This window comes from Gracilinanus agilis, chromosome 3 (assembly GCF_016433145.1).
Source record: "Gracilinanus agilis isolate LMUSP501 chromosome 3, AgileGrace, whole genome shotgun sequence".
NCBI classification, from domain to species: Eukaryota; Metazoa; Chordata; class Mammalia; order Didelphimorphia; family Didelphidae; genus Gracilinanus; species Gracilinanus agilis.
Window position 1 is genome coordinate 355,555,946 of NC_058132.1, and position 21,012 is coordinate 355,576,957.

The 21,012-nt window shown below is 37.2% G+C and overlaps 1 protein-coding gene across 1 annotated transcript in view; it reads right to left on the minus strand.

Moving 5' to 3' along the window:
* Positions 1-21,012, minus strand: part of C3H3orf52 (chromosome 3 C3orf52 homolog) — a 36,680-nt gene that overhangs the window by 9,832 nt on the left and 5,836 nt on the right. The window contains exons 2-3 of the mRNA XM_044669186.1: positions 15,835-15,964; positions 2,944-3,074 (exon numbers count right to left, since the gene is read on the minus strand). Coding sequence (XP_044525121.1) covers positions 2,944-3,074; positions 15,835-15,964 — 261 coding nt within the window. The remainder of the gene's footprint in view (positions 1-2,943; positions 3,075-15,834; positions 15,965-21,012) is intronic.

The window sequence follows — 21,012 nt, forward strand, 5'->3', positions numbered from 1 at the left end:
TTATATGAGAATCTTGGACCACACTACTAACCATAAATGGAAGAAAAAGCATCACAGAACTGGAATAAAGTACGGAATATTGTGTCTTGCAAAGCATGCTAAGCCAGGACGGAGATATCTCCTGTATTCCCTCCATATCCCCATTCATCATTTATTTCCAAGAATACCCAGAAACTGACAGAAGATGAGAAATATGGCAAATAGGAAAAACAAAAAACAGATTCATAAAATCATAGGTGAGGGCAGCTATGGGGCTCAGTAGATAGAGAGTCATGCCTAGAGATGGGAGGAGCTGGGTTCAAATTTGACCTCAGACACTTCCTAATTATGTGACCCTGCGCAAGTCTTTTTTTTTTTTTTAAACCTTTGTACTTCGGTGTATTGTCTCATAGGTGGAAGATTGGTAAGGGTGGGCAATGGGGGTCAAGTGACTTGCCCAGGGTCACACAGCTGGGAAAAGTCTTTTAATCCCATGTGTTTAGCCCTCACTGCTATTCTGACTTAGAATTGATTAAAGACAGAAGATAAAGGTTTAAAAAAGAAAAGAAAAAGTAGTCATGGAGTAAAAATCTGGAAGAGACATCAGAAATCGTTTAGTTCATCTTCCTTCATTCTACCGAAGAGAAATGTGAGTCCCAGAGAGGTAAAATAGCTAGCCCAACATCACACATCTATAAGTAGCAGAGTCAAAAGTTGAACCCAGGTCCACTGATGCCAAATCTAACTAACTAACAACGATTCTATATTCGCTTCACCCCTTAGGCTGGGATTATAAAAACACTTCTAGACCTTCAGAAAGGTAAACAGGTTTTAGTTCTCATCTCTGCTCCTGGTTGCTATAAGGATGAAGGAACAAGTCTCTGGGTCTCAGGTTTATTTCCTTTTCCTGTTTATAAACTAGGAATGCTAATATGCCCCACCTATCCCCTTCCCAAGGAGGTGATGGTAATAAATGAGCCATCACCCTGGCATGACCAGTTCTTTGGATAAGTGAGACAAGGTGTGACACACATATTCACATTCCTCTTGCCTTTAACCTGAAGAGATATCAATTCAGGGCCGGATTTTCCTCTTAAAAGGCAAATACTATGGGTGTGTTTCCAGATTCAGTTCCTGCCAAGACTTTCTAGAAAAGCAAGCCTAAACTAAAGGAGTTAACAATAGGCAAATGATGAGGCATATTTCATAGTGAAGATTATAAGCAAGAAATATGAAATAACGAGGAAGAAAAGGAAATCTCTCAAAGAGACAAAACTTCTATAAAAGGATCCACACACAATGTTATCCTTAGGGGTACAAGGGGATTGTCTGTAGAGAGATCTGAAAGAAATCACCCTCTGTAGGAAAACTCACAAGGAGCCAACTGGAAAGCAAATGATAATTCAGTCTCATTACATTCCAATTAGTTTTTGCTTAATTACTTTTTTTCTCTGTTAACTTATCTTCCATCTTAGAATTAATACTGTGTTCCAAGGCAAAAGAATGGTGATGGGCAAGGCAATGGGGGATAAGCAATTTGCCCAAGGTTGCACAGCTAGGAATTATCTGAGGCCAGATTTGAACCTTTTGCTTAATTTCTTAAGTGACTATTCAGGAGAGGATACTGGCCAGAACCATAGCTCCCAGGTAGAATCTATTCTCATAAAAGTGATTTTGAGGGTATCTGATCTCATCCTGGAAATTATGCATCCCAAGGGGACCAAATCAATACCAATATGAGTCTCTTTTGGGGAACCCAAGTGTTGGGCTAAATCAGTCTATCAAAACTTCCAAATTATTATCAATGAAGAAAAGTAGTTGGGTTGTGGATTCTAAAATCAAATATGTTGCCTCACTGAATTCTGTTTAATTATAATAATCAAGTTTGGCTCTAGTGAAGAGAAAATATACCTCTGATCCCCTTTCTTTACAGAGGAGACAGTGATGGTAGTGGTAGTAGAGGACAGACTATTGGTGAAAATATTGTATATACTATCAGAGTCAGTTCTTATGCTAGTTAATTTCACTAAACTGATTATTTTCTTCAAAAAAAAATCTCACGTGTAAAATCCAGTGGAATTGTGTGTTGGCTAAGGGGGTTAGGAGGGTTTGGGGGAGAGGGAAAGAACATGAAACATGCAACTATGGAAAATATTCAAAACAAAAATAAATAAATAAATGAATAAAGAGATGCTTGTCAAATATCAAAAAAATAAAATTTAATTTAAAATCTCCATCATTTAAAATAGTGTTTATTAATAAAAAAAATAAATAAGCATTATTACTTATTTTATTAATAATAAATGTTATTTCTTTTATTAACAAAAATAAGTATTATTTATTTTACTAAAAATAAATTGGTTATATTATTAATTAAAATAAGTATTAGTACTTATTTTACTAATGAAATAAATGTTATTTATTTTATTAATAAAAATAAATATCATTTATTTTATTTTATTTTTATTATGCTGAGTAATGAAAGTGGCTTAAAAACAAAATAAATCAATATGCTTTTTTAAAAAAATCTCATTTCTCTCAGATTGTTAGGCTTAGGAATTTCTAAAATTGGGACAGAAATAGCAAGGGTTCTAAGAAAACAAACCTGAGGCCAGTCCAATATGAATCCCAATTTCAACCTATCAAAGAATTGGGCCAGTCCTGATGCATTTGGCTACAGGTCAATCACTATCATCCCCTATTCATCTACTCTTACCTCTGAACAAAGAGGAGAAGAAAGAATGAGGAGAGAATAATAAGGTGATTCCTTACAAGAATGATAATGATAAACATACTCAAACAACGTATGAAGATTTATAAAAACACTTGTAAATTTTTATTTCTGCCCAAATCAAGAAAAAAAATTCAAGACCAAAGCCAATTGGTTAATTATGCAATCATGAAGCTGCAATTCCATGTTAACTATAAACAGTTAAATTAAAGAATATAAAAAGGTGCAGTTACCCTTTCACTGAGCTCATTAGACAATGAGTTCTCTTTAGCCATACACTGTTCTGGAATCTTTACTGTGACCAAGAATGTCTTATTAGATGCCAATTCAAATATTTCATGTTCATCTTCATCCATGTGGGTTACTAAAATGTCAAAAAAAAAAGGAAATTCAATCAAAATAATCACTGAGAATAGATTTTTGAAATATATTATACACATATCCTAATGGCTGTTGTATAGAAGGTAAAGTGTTGTGTTATGATAAAGGATAAGGCCACAGTTTATGTACTTTTATTGTAGATCTTTTTTTTAACTTCTCCCTTTTGTCTTATAATAGATACTAAGTAACAGTTCCAAGATAGAAGAGTAATAAGGGCTAGGCAACGGGGTTTAAGTAACTTGCCCAGGGTCACAAGCTAGGAAGTATCTGAAGTCAAATTTGAACCCAGGACCTCTCATCTCTAAGCTTAGGTCTCTATCCACTGAATTACCTAGCTGCCCCACAGTATTTTTTTTTGTAGGAAGGAAATGGTATCCATCAATGAAGGAAAAATTAAATAAATTATGGTATATGGATATAATAGAATATCATTGTGTCATAAGAATTCAGAAGGGGTAGATCCAAAGAAACACAGGAATATACATATTTGTTCATTTATTTTTTTTAGGGGGTAAGGTAAGCTGAACCAAGAAAATAATTTATACAATTATTGCATTGCAAATTAAAAATAGGGCAGCTAGGTGGCATAGTTGATAGAATGCTGAATCTGGAGTCAAGAAAACTCTTTTTCCTGAGTTCAAATCTGGCTTCATATACTTACTGACTTGTGTGACTCTGTGCAAGTCACTTTACCCTGTTTGCCTCCGTTTTCTTATCTGTAAAAGGATCTGGAGAAGGAAATGGCAAACCATCCTGTATCTCTGCCAAAAAAAAACAAAAAACAAAAAACAAACAAAAAAGCCCAAGTGGGGTCAGAAGAATCAGACATGACTGAAACAACTGAACACTAAAGAAAAACAACTTAGAAAGACTTAAAAACTCTAATCAAGTCAGTAAACCATCACAACTCCAGATTAATAATACATAAGTTCTACTTCCCATCTGTTAACAGAGAAGTGAAGGACCAAAAGTGCAGATGAGAAACATTTTCTGACACAGGCAAAGCATGCATCTGTTTTGTTGGATTGTATTTGTTGCAAGAGAAAGTCTTTAGTTTGGGGAGGGGGTTGATTTTTTTTTTCTGTTCTTTGTAAATGAAAATGATCCTCTTTACAAAAAGCTGTACATATATTTTTATCTTAAAAAACATTAATGTTATAATGATTCACTTTTTGCATCATCAGGGAAAAAAAGTGAAAATAAGGAATAAGTGAAATTGTTTTAGAACATCTAGTCATTCCACTCCATCTCCCAACACAACTTTAAAAATGGGGAGGCTTTTGATTTGTTTTGTTTTGCTTTGTTTTAAAGCAGTCTTTGCCTTGGACTTGGCACATGGAATTAGAATATTGACAATATATTTACTAAGCAAAAAACTGTCTTTGAAACTTGGCTTCTGCACTGTTCTACAGTGTTAGGAATGATATTCTTACTGTAGATACTGAGTTTTGTGTTTCTACTTATGTTCTAAGGAGCTCTTCCTATTAGCTAACTTTTTTTAGCCTGTTCAATTTAAAGGAAAAACAAATTCTGGATCTGAAAGCTGGCACTGTGGATGAATAACCAGTTATTCAACCTTTGCTCAACATTACGCCACTGGAATAGGGCACTATGGAGTACTACTTCTTGGGCACTGGGAAATAAATGGGTAGGAGAAACTCAGTTCTTGCTTATAGGTAACCCCTTTTAACAAAACCCAACCTGGCAGTAATGGCCTGTAGGAGCCATTGAAAAGACAAGCTGTCCATAATAGGCTAAACCACAGTGTGACAGATGGTCTATTAAAGAAATCCCAAACCACATTTTAACTGTCTCCCAGAAAAATGGCAAATAGGAGGCATGAAAAGGAAAAATTATTGGTTTTTACCTTTCTTGAGTCACATTCCTTCTATAGGAAATAAAAAGAACACAGGCAGGATTTAAGTATTCTAATGGGAGGCAGTGTGGTAGAGAAGATATTGGGCTGGACTTGGAGTCAGGAAAGCCTGTGTTCCAATCCCATTTCTGACTCTCCTTGGCCCTATGATCTTGGGCCACTTTGACTCTCTAAGCCTCAATCTTTGGGCACTAGGCTTGAGGACATCTAAGGTTCCTTCCAGGTCTAAATCTAGGATCCTCTAATCCTCTAATCTCTAAGGTCAAATGAAAGTTTATGGCTAAGTAGTGTTATAGGAAATTAGAAAGCAAGTGAAGGTGATTGACAGGCAGAGAGAAAAAAAGAAAGATTCCAGAACTTTGGGTGGTTGGCTGGCTAAGAGTCAGTTACTCCCTGGACTTTCCCTTGGATGGGGTGTCTGGTTTCTCTCTGTGTATCCTGCTTTGGTGAAATCAACAGCCATCAAGAGTCACTGGCTGGAGTTTGGTTGAGTTATAGGTAGAGACACACAGTGGTGGATGCTGGTGTCAAAATCCTTACTCCTTCTCCAAACTGGGTTTTACTGGCTGTTAACAAATGGATTCCTGGAGGAACCTAACTGAGAACAACAGACATGAGACCCTACTCTGTTTAGCTGGACCTGTTCACCTTCTGGTTTTCCTTTATTTAAATATCTTCATAGGAACTCTGGTTAGGCTTGAATAAGGCAGCTGGGGAATTTTTAGTGTGGTCAGTGTAGAGACCTTGTTGGACCTTGAGGGGAGGGAATCCAAGTTTTGTTTAAGTGAGTTAATCCCACTCCCTTCTTTACTTGTTCCTGTTTGTTAAATAAACCATGTTATGTTACCTAATTTCCTCTCCTTGAACATCCTTACCCAGATCTGGTGATTTGGCCCATCACCAACAATTAAGGACCCAGCAGTTTGATACTCCAGTTAGATACCCTATTGATACTTTATTTATACCTCATTTATACCAAATTCTATCAAACCCCCCTATATTTATTTTTTCAGTAGGGATCTCCAACAAGCCCTGATTATAGGTCATCTACCCTGAATGGGCCACACATATTGGTCTTAATGCATATATTCAACAAATATTTATTAAATGTCTCCAACAAATTGGGAAATGTGTTAGATATCAGCACAGGGAATATAACAAGTTGTAAGGCAAAATTCCCTGTTCTTGTATGGACTCATAATCTAATAGGCAAGATAAACCATATGCACAAAAGATGCTCAATTCCAAGTACCCAGAGAATGGTGCAAATGATAAATACTACAAGAATGAAGAGAAAAGGAAAAAGAGCAATTAGGAAAGATTTCATAAAGGGGAGCCCAGCTAACAACAGCAACGATGATGATAATGAAAATGGCAATGATAATAATGATGGCAGCTAGCATTTATGGGGCCTTTTAAGATTTGCAAAGTGTCTTACTCAAATTACTTCATTTGATAAGATAAACCTTTAAAGGAAAGTTAGAGCTTAAACAATCTGGGAGTGGAAAAGAGAAAAGTGGAGGGAATGTAGAGGAATGACATTCCAGTAAAGAGAAATAGTTTGTGCAAAGGTTAAAAAGCACTTTTTGTGGGGGTGGAAGGTGGTTGGTGGTGGTGGGGTGGAGGATGGGATCAGTTTATCTAAAGTAAGGATTCTTGAAAAGATTGTAGATATATGCTAAAGACAAGACCAATAATTTCTCCTCTAGATAATGAGGAAGCACTAATAATTATGTGCAGCAGGGTAAAATATGCCAAGTGATCTCTTAGGACAATTATCTAGCAGGGGAATGTAGAATATATCAAAAAGGGGAAGAGATTCCAGGTAGAGATGCCAATTTAGAGCCCATTGCAAAAGTACAAACATGAGGTAATGAGAACCTAACCCAGGGTGCAGCAGGAATGTGAAGGAAAGAATGTGTGATGAACATTGCCAAGGAAGGAATAACAGGATTTAGCAATTGGCAGTAAGTGGAGGCGTTAAAATAAAACCAAGGGAAACTACAAGTTTTCCATATTGAGTGAAGGATAGAATGATGGCAGCAAGGCCAGAAATCTAGAGACAATTTTTTTAGAATTTGATGGAAACTTTGAGATAATCTAGTCAAATGCTTTCATTTTACTGCAGAAACTAAGATCTAAAAAAAGTTAAGGGATTTACTCAAAGTCACTCAGCTGAGATCAGAACCCAGCTCTCTTTATTTAATGAGGGATGTGGAGAATGAAAGACCAGATTTGGGAGGAAAAGATGATGAATTTTGTTTTATATGTATTCATTTCAAAATGGTGGTGGGGCATCAAAACTAAGATATTTTGCAGACCACTGGAGATTGGGAACTGAAATGCTCGAAAAACAGAGCTATCACTTTGGGTACTATCTGTTCAGAGGTAGTAGTTGAAGGCAGAAGCATAGATGACGTTCATGAGGAAGACAAGAGAAGAATGAGTTTAATGTTCTTGGTAGGTAGTGCTCTACAAAAGAAATAAAATTAGCTCTGGGGTTGGAGAACTTGAGTTTAAGTCTAGCCTCTGATGCTTATGTGTGACCATACTGAAGCCAGGATTTATATAGTGCTTCAAGGCTTACCTATATTAACTCATTTGATCAAAAGAAAAAACAAAACCCTGAGTGGTAGGTGCTGTTATCATTCCCCATTTACAGATAAAGAAAAAGATTGCATGAGATTAAGTGACTTGCACAGGGTCATGGAGCTAGAAGTATAAATTTCTGAACCTAACATTCAAAATCTTTCATTATCTAGCTCCAACATACCTTTCTAGGCTTATCTCAAATAATTCTTCTTCACACACTGTATGGTACCTACAAACTCCATGTTGTTGCTGGTTTTGTGTAGAGTCTGTGTCTGTCTGTCTGTCTGTCTGTCTGTCTGTCTGTCTGTCTCTCTCTCTCTCTCTCTCTCTCTCTCTCTCGGTTTTCCCATGTAGATAGAAATACTTATTTTATTTGGAATTTGTTGAATTCAGAATGTTTTAAATGATTTTGAAATTACTACTTTCCATCTCCTATCTTTATCCTGCTCTCTCCAAATTTGGCTTTGCTCATGACTGGCATGGACCCTCACCATCACCACACACATAAAACACAGTGAAGTCTCTTCTTTCCTGGGATGACATATTTAGAGTTGAAAGGACTTCAGAGACAATATGTACCTGACTTCTTAATTTACAAATGAAGAAAGTGAGATCCACAGATCACATCACTCAACCAAAGTTCATTCAAGGCCCAGCTCAGGTATCCTCCATAGCAGTTGGGCTTAAGGTATTAATTTGAATTGAGTGTATTTATTTATACTGGGTGTCCCCAAAGTCCCAAAAGTTAAAATAGCACTAAGAGTTTTGGGACTCTGTATGCTAAATGGTTATACAGTTATCTGAAGTTACCTTATCTCTTCCACTAGACCATAAGCTTTTTTAGAAAGAACTATCTTATTTCATCTTTCACCTTTATATCCACAACACCTATCAGAGTGCCCTGTATAAGGCAGATGTTTCATAAATATTTGCTGGATTTGATTTCTAAAACTGTTGTTGTTTGTCCATCATTTCTGAAGAGGATCAATGCCATCACAGGTGGTCTTGACTTGCTTACAAATAGGTTTTAAGTGAGGCAGGATTGCCCAAAAGTGTCAGCCTTGCTTTCTCTTCCTTGACATCTGCAATGTCCAACCAAGCTCTAAACACTCCACAGAGCCTGCTTTGACTATCTTCACAGTCATTGGAACAAATTGTGCTCATCCACTTATTCCATTGGAGGAATTTTTCACACGCTTGGAGTAGCTGGGTATGGCAGAACATGATCTTCAAATGCTGCTAAGAAGGTTGAGACTGATGAATTCCTTGAGTTCAGGAGTTCTGAGCTAAAGTAAGGCTAAGACAATCAAGTGTCCGCATAAATCCAATATCAGTATGGTAAGCCTCCTGGAGTGTAGGGCCACCAGATTGCCTAATAAGAGCAAGCTTGTCCAGGTCAAAAAGAGTGGGTCAAAGTTCCCATGCTGCACTGCAATGGGATTGGACCCATAAGTAGTCCCTGCACTCTCAGCATGGCTGAGCTCAAGAGGACCAAGGAGACCAGAAAGAGACTGTGTCTTTCCCTACAATGACTCACACATTACCCTGAGCAGTAGGTGTTCAATAAATATTTACTGAATGAACGAATGGAATAGTGAGAGAGCAGATAACTGGTAGAATGCTAGAGCAAGGTTCAAGAGAAGTTGGGGTAGGGATTAGCTTAGGAAAAGAGACATAGCTTCCTATAACAGAAGGGAAAGAAGGTTGAATAATATTATTGAATGAGGAGGATGAGTAAAAAGGCATTACTCATTTATACAGCACTAATTGACAGAGATCTTCAGAGAAAGATAATCTGATTCCCTCAGGTAATGTGATAGGCATAGTTAGAGAAACTCTACAGTATATGAGGCATTGTGCTGGGGGCCATGAAAGTTACCAAAATATACAAGACCATGTCTTTGTCATCCAGCAACTCAGAAATTTGGCATCGACCTCTGTGAACAGACTAGAATTTTTCCCATGAGTCACCTTATACTAGAAATTTTGGACTTGAGAAACCTGTCCGTCTTTTAATAGCAAATGATATCATTAAGCTACCTTCTGAGACTCACTCCCTGCTCAAGAAAAACAGATCTATTCCTCATAGTATCACTTAAACATGTCATAAAACAATAAAAATCCCAAACTATGCTTTGAGGTGAGGACGGGAGCACAGGTTGGGATGTGTAATATCATGTAATCATTTTATTCGGTATCTACCTATACTTAGTATTACACAGTGTTAGTTCTTTGCAGTAATAGAACTCATTCTATCCCTTAAGTAGACTAGGAAGGATTTATTCTGGGGCAAGAAAACAATTCTTTCTTACACAAAGTAGAAATATTCTACACAAACGTTGTCTTCCTAAATGGACTCATCATTCAACCTTATAAAAAAGAAACGAGTCTTCAAATCAAGAGGCTAAAAAGATTCTCCAGACATCATCCCAAGACTATCAAGTCTTCTGTTCTTATTTTCTCATGCTTCTTAGGAGTATCTGACAAAAGGCAAGTAAGTGCCTCATATGTCTTGCTAACTCCAATCTATCCTCTACATGCTTCAAAATAATTTTCCTAACACACAAATATGACCAGATCATTCCTATCATTTTCCTACTCAATAAACTTCAGTGGCTCCCAATTACCTATAGGATAAAAAATAAACTATTCTGTTTGACATTAAAAGCTCTTCACAACTGCCTCCTTCCTATCTTTGCAGTCTTACATAAGATATTCAAAAAATTCTTGCTATGGTTTTAACTTTAACTGCTTAAAACTACCCTAAGACTTTTAGACACCCAGCACATTACTTACCTCCACCTACTCTCAGTGGTGAACTAGGTAATTTTTACATTTGACTTGACTCTTCTATTGCCTTAGGGGGAACAACAGTTCAATTGGGGGGGGGGGGGAAGCCCATAGGTACAATACCATTTAAAATTGAAACTTTAAAGAATGGGTGGATTTGCTTTACTGAATATTTTCCTGAAAAATTTTGTGAAACTTAGATCTCTATTTTTATTTTAATTTTTTTTAAATCCTTACCTTCTGTCTTGGAATCAATACTGTGTATTGGCTTCAAGGCAGAAAAGTGGTAAGGGCTAGGCAATGGGGGTTAAGTGACTTGCCCAGAGTCACACAGCTGGAAAGTGTCTGAGGTCAAATTTGAACCTAGGACCTCCTGTCTCTAGGCCTGGCTCTCAATCTACTGAGCTACCTAGCTGCTCCTGTGGATCTCTATTTTTAAATACACTAAAGGAAGTTCACTATTTTAAAGCATCCTGAAGCTAATTTTTGTAAAAATAATAACAATAATAATCTCTCCAATTGGTCTAATTTTGTAAATCTGTATTTTTCACATATTGGGTTTGCCTAACCCAGGGATACCCTCATACTGGATTTATAGTGGCCATTGCTAGGTGAAAGTCTCCATCTATGTTGTGTTGGGGTATTTGGCTGACACAGGGATGAGTATTTCCAGGTGTGTGAATGAAGCTTCTGTAAGACTGGTGCTTTCACCCCTCTCAACCTTCCTATCCCCTGGTAATTTCCCAGTAGCAGCCTCAGCTGTCATATACACACTCCCATCTGCTGCCAAAGTCCTTGTACAAATGGGATTAAATTCCACATCAAAAAAATAAAATGTTGTAACTTTATTTTATATTAAAAGAAAAATGTGTATATTAAACATGAGGTCCTGCCTCTGTGGCTGTGTTTGAAAAAAAATAAAGTTTTATTAGAATAAAAAATAAAGGGGGGCAGCTGGGTAGCTCAGTGGAGTGAGAGTCAGGCCTAGAGACAGGAGGTCCTGGGTTCAAACCCAGCCTCAGCCACTTCCCAGCTGTGTGACCCTGGGCAAGTCACTTGACCCTCATTGCCCACCCTTACCAATCTTCCACCTATGAGACAATACACCGAAGTACAAGGGTTTATTAAAAAATAAATAAATAAATAAATAAATAAAGGCAGAAGAGCTAGGTAATTGGGGTTAAGTGACTTGCCCAGAGCAGTATAGCTAGGAATTATCAAAGGTCAGATTTGAACCCAGGACTCTCGATCTACTTAGCTACCTAGCTTCCTCTCCTACTTGCCATTCTTAACACACGGAGCTCTTTCTATAGCCTCTATGCCATGGCACAAACTCTTTCTCATACCTGGAAGATTCTTTCTCATGTCCAGTCTCTCAGAATTCCTGGGCTTCCCTCAGGCCTCAGCTCAAAGGCAAATGTCTACAGAAGGTCTTTCCCAGGTCTCCAACTACTAATACCTTCCCTACTAAAATGTCAGACATGTATAGAGACATGTGCTATTCAGTGTTTAACAACCAGCTCTCAAAAGGGGGGAAGAGTGTGTGTGTGTGTGTGTGTGTGTGTGTGTGTGTACATGACACACTTCTAAATTTAATCAACATTAACATTTTCTCCATTATTTTTTTTACTAGACAATCAACAAAATAATAAATCAAGCCTAGATTTGTAGCTATGATTTTTGAGGCATAAATGATTGCACTAAAAATTTAACAATTTCATCTCATAAACTGGCTCAGTAAATCCCTTTGATTATGGATCTTGTTTTACGATATATGTACATAATGCCTATCTCATTAGAATGTGGGCACCTTGAAGGCAGGAACTGCTTTTGCTTTTTCTTTATACTCCCAGCACTTAGACACAATGCCAGTTACATAGTAAGCACTTTTTAAAAATGCTTGTTAATTGATTAAAGTGTTTCATGACTCCTAGGAAAGATCAGTGAATACTAGGGAATTTTTGTTGTTGCTATTAGGTTTTCACTCACATCTAACTCTCTGTGACCCCATTTAGGGCAATGATACTTGAGTGGTTTGTCATTTCCTTCTCTGTTTCATTTTACAGATGAAGAAACTGAGGCAAACGGGGCTAAGTGACTTGCCCAGGGTCACACAGCTAGTAAATGTCTGAGGCTAGATTTGAACTCAAGAAAAGGAGTTTTCCTGATTTCAGGTCCAGCCATCTATCTACTGTACCCACTTAAGGAATTACAATATTTTTTTGAGTTGAAATAGAACCCAACAACCATTTATTCCAACCTGCATTCTAAAGAATTTGCTACCATAACATGGCTAATCTAGCTTCCCCTTTAAAAAAAGTTATTCATGTAATTAATTTAGAATATTTTTCCATGGTTACATGATTTATGTTCTTTCCCTCCCCTCCCTCCTCCCGCCTCCTGGAGCCAACAAGCAATTCCATTGGGTTTTACATGTATCGTTGTTCAGAACCTATTAATATTTACAATAGAGTGATCATTTAAAGTCAGCATCCCCAATCATATACCCATTGAACCATGTGATCAATCATATGTTTTTCTTCTGCGTTTCTACTTTTACAGTTCTTTTTCTGGCTGTGGATAGTTTTCTTTCTCATAAGTCCCTCAAAACTGTCCTGAATCATTGCATTGTTGCTAGTACAGAAGTCCATTATATTTGATTGTACCACAGTGTATCAGTCTCTGTGTACAATGTTCTCCTGGTTTTGCTCCTTTCACTCTGCATTGGTTCTTGGAGATGTTTCCAGTTCCCATGGAATTCCTCCAGTTCGTTATTCCTTTGAGCACATTAGTATTCTATCACCACCAGATACCATAGTTTGTTCAGCCATTCCCCAATAGATGGACACCCCCTCACTTTCCAGATATTTTCCACGGCAAAGAAAGTGGATATAAATATTTTTGTGTATGTATTTTTCCCTATTATCTCTCTGGAATATAAACACCTAGGAGTGGTATGGTTGGGTCAAAGGGCAGGCAGCCTTTTAAAGCCCTTTGGGCATAGTTCCAAATTGCCAGCCAGAATGGCTGGATCAGTTCACAACTGCACCAGCAATGCATCAATGTCCCAATTTTGCCACATTCCCTCCAGCATTCATTAATTACTCTTGCCTGCTATCATTTTAGCCAATCTGCTAGATGTGAGGTGGTACTTCAGAGTTGTTTTGATTTGCATTTCTCTAATTATTAGAGATTTAGAACACTTTCTCATGTGCTTATTGATAGTTTTGATTTCTTTATCTGAAAATTGCCTATTTGTGTCCCTTGCCCATTTATCAATTGGGGAATGGTTTGATTTTTTGTACAATTGATTTAGCTCCTTATAAATTTGAGTAATTAGACCTTAGTCAGAGGTTTCTGTTACAAAGGCTTTTCATCAATTTGTTTCTTCCCTTCTAATTTTGGTCACATCCCCTTAAAGATTTCATGTGAGGGGGATTCCATCTAGCTACACTCCATTCCAGTGTTGGGCAGCTTTATGACAAGATTTTTTCCCAAAATCAAGCCAAAATTTGTCTGCCACTCTTGCTCAGTGTTCTAGCTCTGACTATTGGGGTCAAACATGACAAATAAAATCCCCTTCCTCACCAGGTCTTTTGGAATATTTGAACACAGATATCAAGTCCCTAAAAAGATGGGAATGTTTCTGTTACTCCCCCTAAGTCTTTAATCCTTTCTGCACCGATATTCAATTGCTTTGTGACTTAATATTTACTTATGTCCCACCCACATGCATCCTTCTTATCTTTTTCATTCTTCAACTTTGACAGGTTTACAGTTTTCAAAGTGTTTTCATCTGTTACATAATCATATCCTCTCAACCACACTCCAAAAGAGGTAGGGCAGAGATTACCATTCTGATTGTACAAATGAGGAAATAATTTCAGAAAGCTTGAGTGACAAGATTGCAGCAAGAGAATTAGACTCCAGGGTTTCTAACTCCTTCTCTGGTGCATAAATAAATCCATCTCAAACCTCTTCTATATGTTAATGTTAAATCCCTAATTTCCATTCTCCTCCCCCCATACTCCCACCAGGGCATGCTTTATTTTTTATTTTATTTTTATTGCCAGTTCCAAATTCTCTCTCTTCCTTCAGCCAACCCACTGAGAAGGCAAGAAATATCATACCCATTTTACATATGAAGTCATGCAAAACACATTTCCACATTAGTCATGTTGTGGAAAAAAATAAAAAGGAAGAAAAATAAAATTTGAAAATATTCTTCAGTCTTCACTAATTGTTCTCAGTTTTCTCTCCAAACATGGACAGTAATTTTTCACAAAAGTCCTTTACAATGGTCACAGATTATTGTATCGATCAGAGCAGTTGTCATTCCCCCTTGATGATTGCACAATATTGCTGTTATCACATACAATATTCTCCTAGTTCTTCTCACTTCATTTGCAGCATCAACTCATATAAGCTTTTCCAACTTTTTCCTGAAACCATTCCCTTTGTCATTTCTTACAGCACAATAGTTTTCCATGAACAACTGTATACCTCATTTTGTTCAACCACTTCCCAGTTGACAGACATCCCTTCAATTCCCAATTTCTTTGCCAGCACAGAAAGAATTGCTATACATATTTTTGAACATATTGGGCCTATACTTTTTCTTTGACCCACTGGGATACAGACCTACTTGTGATAACTCTGTGTCAAAGAGTACAGGGTTTTATAGCATAGCTTGGGCATAGTTCCAAATTATTCTCAGAATGGGTAAACCAGTTCACAACTCTACCAACAGTGCATTAATGTCCATATTTTTTCCACATCCCCTCCAACATTTGTCATTTTCCTTTTTCTGATCTTAGCCAAATTGATGGATATGAGATGGTAACTCAGACTTTTTTCAATTTACATTTCTCTATTTATTGATGACTTAGAGTGTTTTTATATGACCATTGAGAGCTTTGATATCTTCTCAAAATTGCTTGCTTATATCATTTAAACATGTGTCAACTGGAGAGCGCCTTTTATTTTTCTAAATCTAGAGAAGTCTCTAATTTCCAAACCAGTTCCATATTCATATTATGTAGCTCCAAATCTAGGTCATTGAAAAAGCATAAAACAACCCAACCTAGATGAGAATCATGTATATGCATAAGTATACATATTTGTTGTTGTTGAGTCATTTTAGTCATGTCCAACTCTTTCATGACCCCATTTTGGAGTTTTCCTTGCAAAGATACTGGATTGGTTTGCCATTTCCTTTTCCAGCTTAATTTATAGATGAGAAACTTGGGCAAACAGGCTTAAATGATTTGTTCAGGGTCACAGAGCTAGCAAGTGACTGAGGCTGGATTTGACTTCGTGAAGATGAGTCTTCCTGATTCCAAACCCAGTGTCACTGTACCACCTAGCTGTTCATGCATATCCACGCATATCCACGTGTGTGTGTATATATATTTATATACACACATGGATATGTGCATAGACATATAGATATAGATAGTAAATTATCTTTTTTTAAAATTCTTACCTTCATGGAGCAACAAGCCTACAATAATTATTAAAATGAAGCCTATGAAGATAGAAGCAATTGCCATCCACAGTTTAGACTTCTCCTTCACAGGTCTCTTGAAGAATTCCCAGGAGTTTTGTCTTATAACCTAGGAAATAGAAGGGTATGATCAGCTAAAACTGAAAAAGGTGGTGAAGCAAACTTATAAGAGTGTTCCAAAAATGTGAACAGTCCAGCAGGCCTTTCCATAGCTTACACTTAACTAAGAGAGAAAATCTCCACACATGGAATACACATCCTGCCAAATAAAAATCTCTCATGAAAAGTACTAAGAGCCATAAGCACTATGCTAATGCTAGGATTATCCCCATCTCTCAGGTCCTGATCCTTTGGGAAAGGGGTTAGTCCTGTAGTTAACAATCATAACTAGGGCAAGCTGACATGAAATATTGAGCGTGCACAAATCTGTACCAAGTGAGCTCCCTAAGATCTTTGATCTTCCCCCAAAAAGGAGGTGTCAAAACCTGGATCCACCATCATCTTCACCCCCAGTAGATCTGCTAATATGTCTAGTGTTTTCTGACTTGGGAACCACCACTGTTAGTTATTGCTCCAACATTGACTATAATCAAGAATGGAAACTGTTTGGATGATAGCAGCAGCTTTAAACATACCATTTCCCTTGCCTGAAAACTCCTCTTTTCTCACCTGACTATCCAATTCTATCTAATCTTCAAGGCTCAGCTCAGGTTCCACCATTTTTAGGGCACATCCTTAATCATTCAGTCCTAAGAGAGCATTCCTTCTGAATTCCTACATCATGGAGGACAACTGAATGTCCTCAGCCTCCTTGAAATTAAAGACTGTAAGAGGCAGCTAAGGGACTCAGAGGGTTGAGAGCCAGGTCTAGAAACAGGAGGTCCTGGATTCCAGTCTGACCTCATACACTTCCTAACTGGAGAGAAGAGAAGAGGAGAGGAGAGGAAAGGAGAAGAAGGATAGGAGAGGTGAGGAGAGGAGAGAATAGGAAGGAAGGAAAATTAAAGACTGCATATTAAATTTCTTTGTAACCTTGTCTCACTTTTTCCCAATGCAGCTAGATGGGGTACAGCTAGATGGCTCAGTGGATAGTCAGACCTAGAGATGGGTGGTCCTGGGTTCAAACTTATCCACAAACACTTTCTAGCTGTATGACCCTGGACAAGTCACTAAACTCTGAGATTTTTTTCTACTGTTCTGCATTGAAACTAATACTCAGTGTATTGATTCTAAGACAGAAAATAAGAATTTTTTAAAATTTATTCTATTTTTATTTTTTACTTTGAATTTAATTAATTAATTGATTCAGAATATTTTTCCATGGTTACATAATTCATGTTTTTTCCCTTCCCTCCTTTTTCCTCCCTCCTGTAGCCAATGAGCAATTCCACTGGATTTTACATGTATCATTGATCAAGACCCATTTCCATATTATTAATATAAGGATTTTAAAAATTATACATTTTAGATGTAGAACATTATACATCAAATCAGGTGGTTTTAGATATGTTACTATGGTTTTGCCAGTTTTTTTCCCCTCTTTTAAAAAAAAATCTTTGTTATAAGAGATGGTTCTCTGAGAGGGAAAAAAGTTGGAGAAAGGGAAAAACCTAGGTGAAATGAAAAGCTTTTAACAATCAAATTTATTTTTAGTTAAAGAAGAGCCTTGTCTGGTTTTAAAGACATTAACTCCGTAATGTCCCTTCAAAATCTTGTTTTCTTTGTCTTGTTTTGATCTGACTTGTTTTTTTGGGAGGGATCAGATTTTATCAGCATAGGTCATTTCCACTGTGGAAATTCCTTTTACCAATATATATCAGCAATCTGTCCATACTCTTGGCAAAGTAATCCTAGGGAGTAGGTAGTAGGTAAAGTAAAGGTACTTTGAGGTTCAGTGACTTGCCTAAAAACACTTAGCTACCATATATCAGAAGTAGTACTAGAACCTGGGTCTCTGTAACTCTTAGCAGAATTTAATAACTCTACTCAACTTAAATCCTTCATGATAAAACTTAAATCATTTCTTTGCCCTTAGCTATAACTTAGAAGAGGTGATAACTCGCTTTAATTTAATCTAGAAAGGTATATTATGCAGTCTTTGAGCTTTCTCTTGACTCATTAAACCTGTTGGTATTAATTTAAGTCTTTAAGTCATTTAACTTCTCCTTTCACACTGAGGATTGCACAGCCCTGAATCACTCAGAGGAGAAATATCACTTCCTTCCTCCCTCCCACCACAACCTTGCATGCTAAGCCAATGAAGTGGTCACAAGATGGTATTCCATTTTATTGGGTTAGTATGGGATGGTGAAAAAAAGAAATCCTCCACCGAACTCACAAACTTTTAGGTATTTCCCTCTACAAATTTGTGCAGACTGGGTGTGCACCCTGTTGCTTGGAAAGTCCAATTTAATCATCTCCTTGTCTGACTGTCCTCTGAGTTGACCTCCAATGTCTCCCCATCAGCCTTTAAAGAATCAGGTCTCAGAATTCCCTGGATAGAGATTAACAAAAGCTGGATGGGATGTTAGGATTACCTCTTTATCGCTGACAAGTCATCCCATTCTGTATGTACCCCATCAGAAGCAGACACCACACAAAACAGAGAAGAATTTCCTGACACCTAGGAAAATGTCTTTCCAAGTTTCAACTGAGTAGTCATTTCATTTCTTGTCCCTAGTAGAGACTATTGTCTCCTGGCTCAATACTCTTCTAAGTTCTCCGCTTCCTTCTCAGCCCTGGAGAAATCTCCACCCCAAGGTTCATTCTCCTGATTGGTGACTCCCTACCCAGACCATCATTTCTTGGGGAGCACCAGTCACTCATAGCTTGATTCACCTGGACTTCTCTGCTTCTTTCCCATCTACCTTGGCCCTCTTAAGTTACCTTCTACCTGCCATAGCCCCCCTCTCTTCTAGTTCCCTTTAGAAGTTGTCTTTCCCTATTGTAATTTAAGTTTTCTGAGGGTAGAGACCTTGCTGCTTGTATCTATATCCCTGTATATACAACAGTGACTGGCACAGAGTAAGCACTTAAGAAATGTTCTATCTATCCATTTATCTATCTATAAACTTACAAGAGGTATGGCTATGACATGATGTGATTATTTTTTTAATTTTATTTTTTTCCAGATTATATGAGGAGAAAATTTTCTTTCTTCTTTGAAAACATTTGATTTTTCACTTGTTTATATGGGTATTGGATATGGGGTTTTAATTTTTAAGAGATTATTACAAAAAATGAATAATATGGAAATAGGTATTGAGTGATAATACATGTATAACACAGTGGAATTGCTAGTCAGCTCTGGGAAGGGGGAGGGAAAGAACATGAATCATGTGACCATGGAAAAATACTTAAATTAAAAATATATATATATATATGTATATATATATACACACATATATATCTTTACCTTCAGTCTTAGTATCAACACTGGTTCCAAGGCAAAAGAGCAGAATGGGTTAGACAATTGGGGTTAAGTGACTTGCTCAGGGTCGTACATCTAGCAAGTATCTAAGGTTGGATCTGAAACCAGGACCTCTTGTCTCCAGGTCTGGCTCTCAATTCACTGAGCTACTTAGCTGCTCCTGCTTCAATTTTCAATAGCTTTTTTCTTTCTTTCTTTTTTTTAAACCCTTACCTTCCTATACAATACTGTGTATTGGCTGCAAGGCAGAAGAGTGGTAAGAACTAGGCAATGGAGGTTAAGTTACTTGCCCAGGATCACACAGCTGGAAAGTGTCTGAGGTCAGATTTGAACCTAGGACCCCCGCTTGGCTCTCAATCCACTTAGCTACCCAGCTGCCCCCTCAATAGCTGTTTTCTGACATTTTTCCACTCATGTTTTCTTTCTCCCTCCTGCCCCTCACTCCCTTATGCAATTAAAAAACAAAAAAACAAAGACAACAGAATTTCTACATTAAAAAATGAATGTAGAACAAAGGATTTGGGATTAAATCTTATCTCTGCTGTTTATTGTGTGAACTTTGATCATTTTGTGCCACAATTTCCTTATTTTTGTTATTCCAATTCAATACCATTTATCAAACTCTTCCTGTGTACAAGGCCTCAGATACTTATTAGCTGTGCTCCCCTGGCTAAGACACTTAACCCTGTTTGCCTCAGTTTCCTCAACTATCAAAATGAACTGAAGAGGGCATTGGCAAACCACTCTAAGATCTCTACCAAGAAATTCCTAAAGGGGGTCACAAAGAGTTGGATAAGATGGAAACAAATAAATAACAACAACATGTATAAGGTACTATCAGTGATTCCCAAAGTGGGTGCTACCGCCCCCTGGTGGGTGCTGCAGCAATCCAGGAAGGCGGTGATGGCCACAGGTGCATTTATCTTTCCTATTAATTGCTATTAAAATTAAAAAAAAAATTAATTTCCAGGGGGCTAAGTAATATTTTTTTCTGGAAAGGGGTTGGTAGGCCAAAAAAGTTTGGGAACCACTGTATTAGGTGCTGAGGAAGCAAAGACAAAAATAAGACAGTACTTGCTCTTAAAAGTCTTACACCCTACAAAGGCAGTCAACAGGAATATAGATCAGTAAAATCAATTAATCAGCAAATAAATATAGACCTAAGACTCATCTGCAGAAAGATACATACAGGAGCAAATGAGTAAAGAAAGTTTGAAGATTTTCAATGAAAGAAAATTCACTATTTCCAACCCTTCCCTTTTTAAACTGTCCTAAATATTAGGGAATTTTTCCTGATACCAAGCCTAAATGTACCTCTTTGCAAAGTGTTTGAGGAACTAAAAGGAGGCCATGAGTTAAGATGACTATAAGATGTAATACTATTGTGCTGTAAGAAATGATGAAAGGGATTATCTCAAAAAGAGCTTATAAAACCTACATGAACTGATGCAGAGTGAAATAAGCAGAACCAGATATTGTACATGGTAACGCCAATCTTGTGGACTGATCAACTATGGAAAATTTTGTTGCTCTCAGCAATACAATGTTCCAGGACATTTCTGAAGGACTTATGACAAAAAAACGCTATCTACCTCCAGAGAAAGAATTATTGGAATTGGAATGCAGATCAAAATATACTATTTATCACTTTAGCTTACAGGGTTTTGTTTTTGAGATTTTGATTTCATGTGTATTCTCTTACAACAATGAACAATATGGAAATAGGT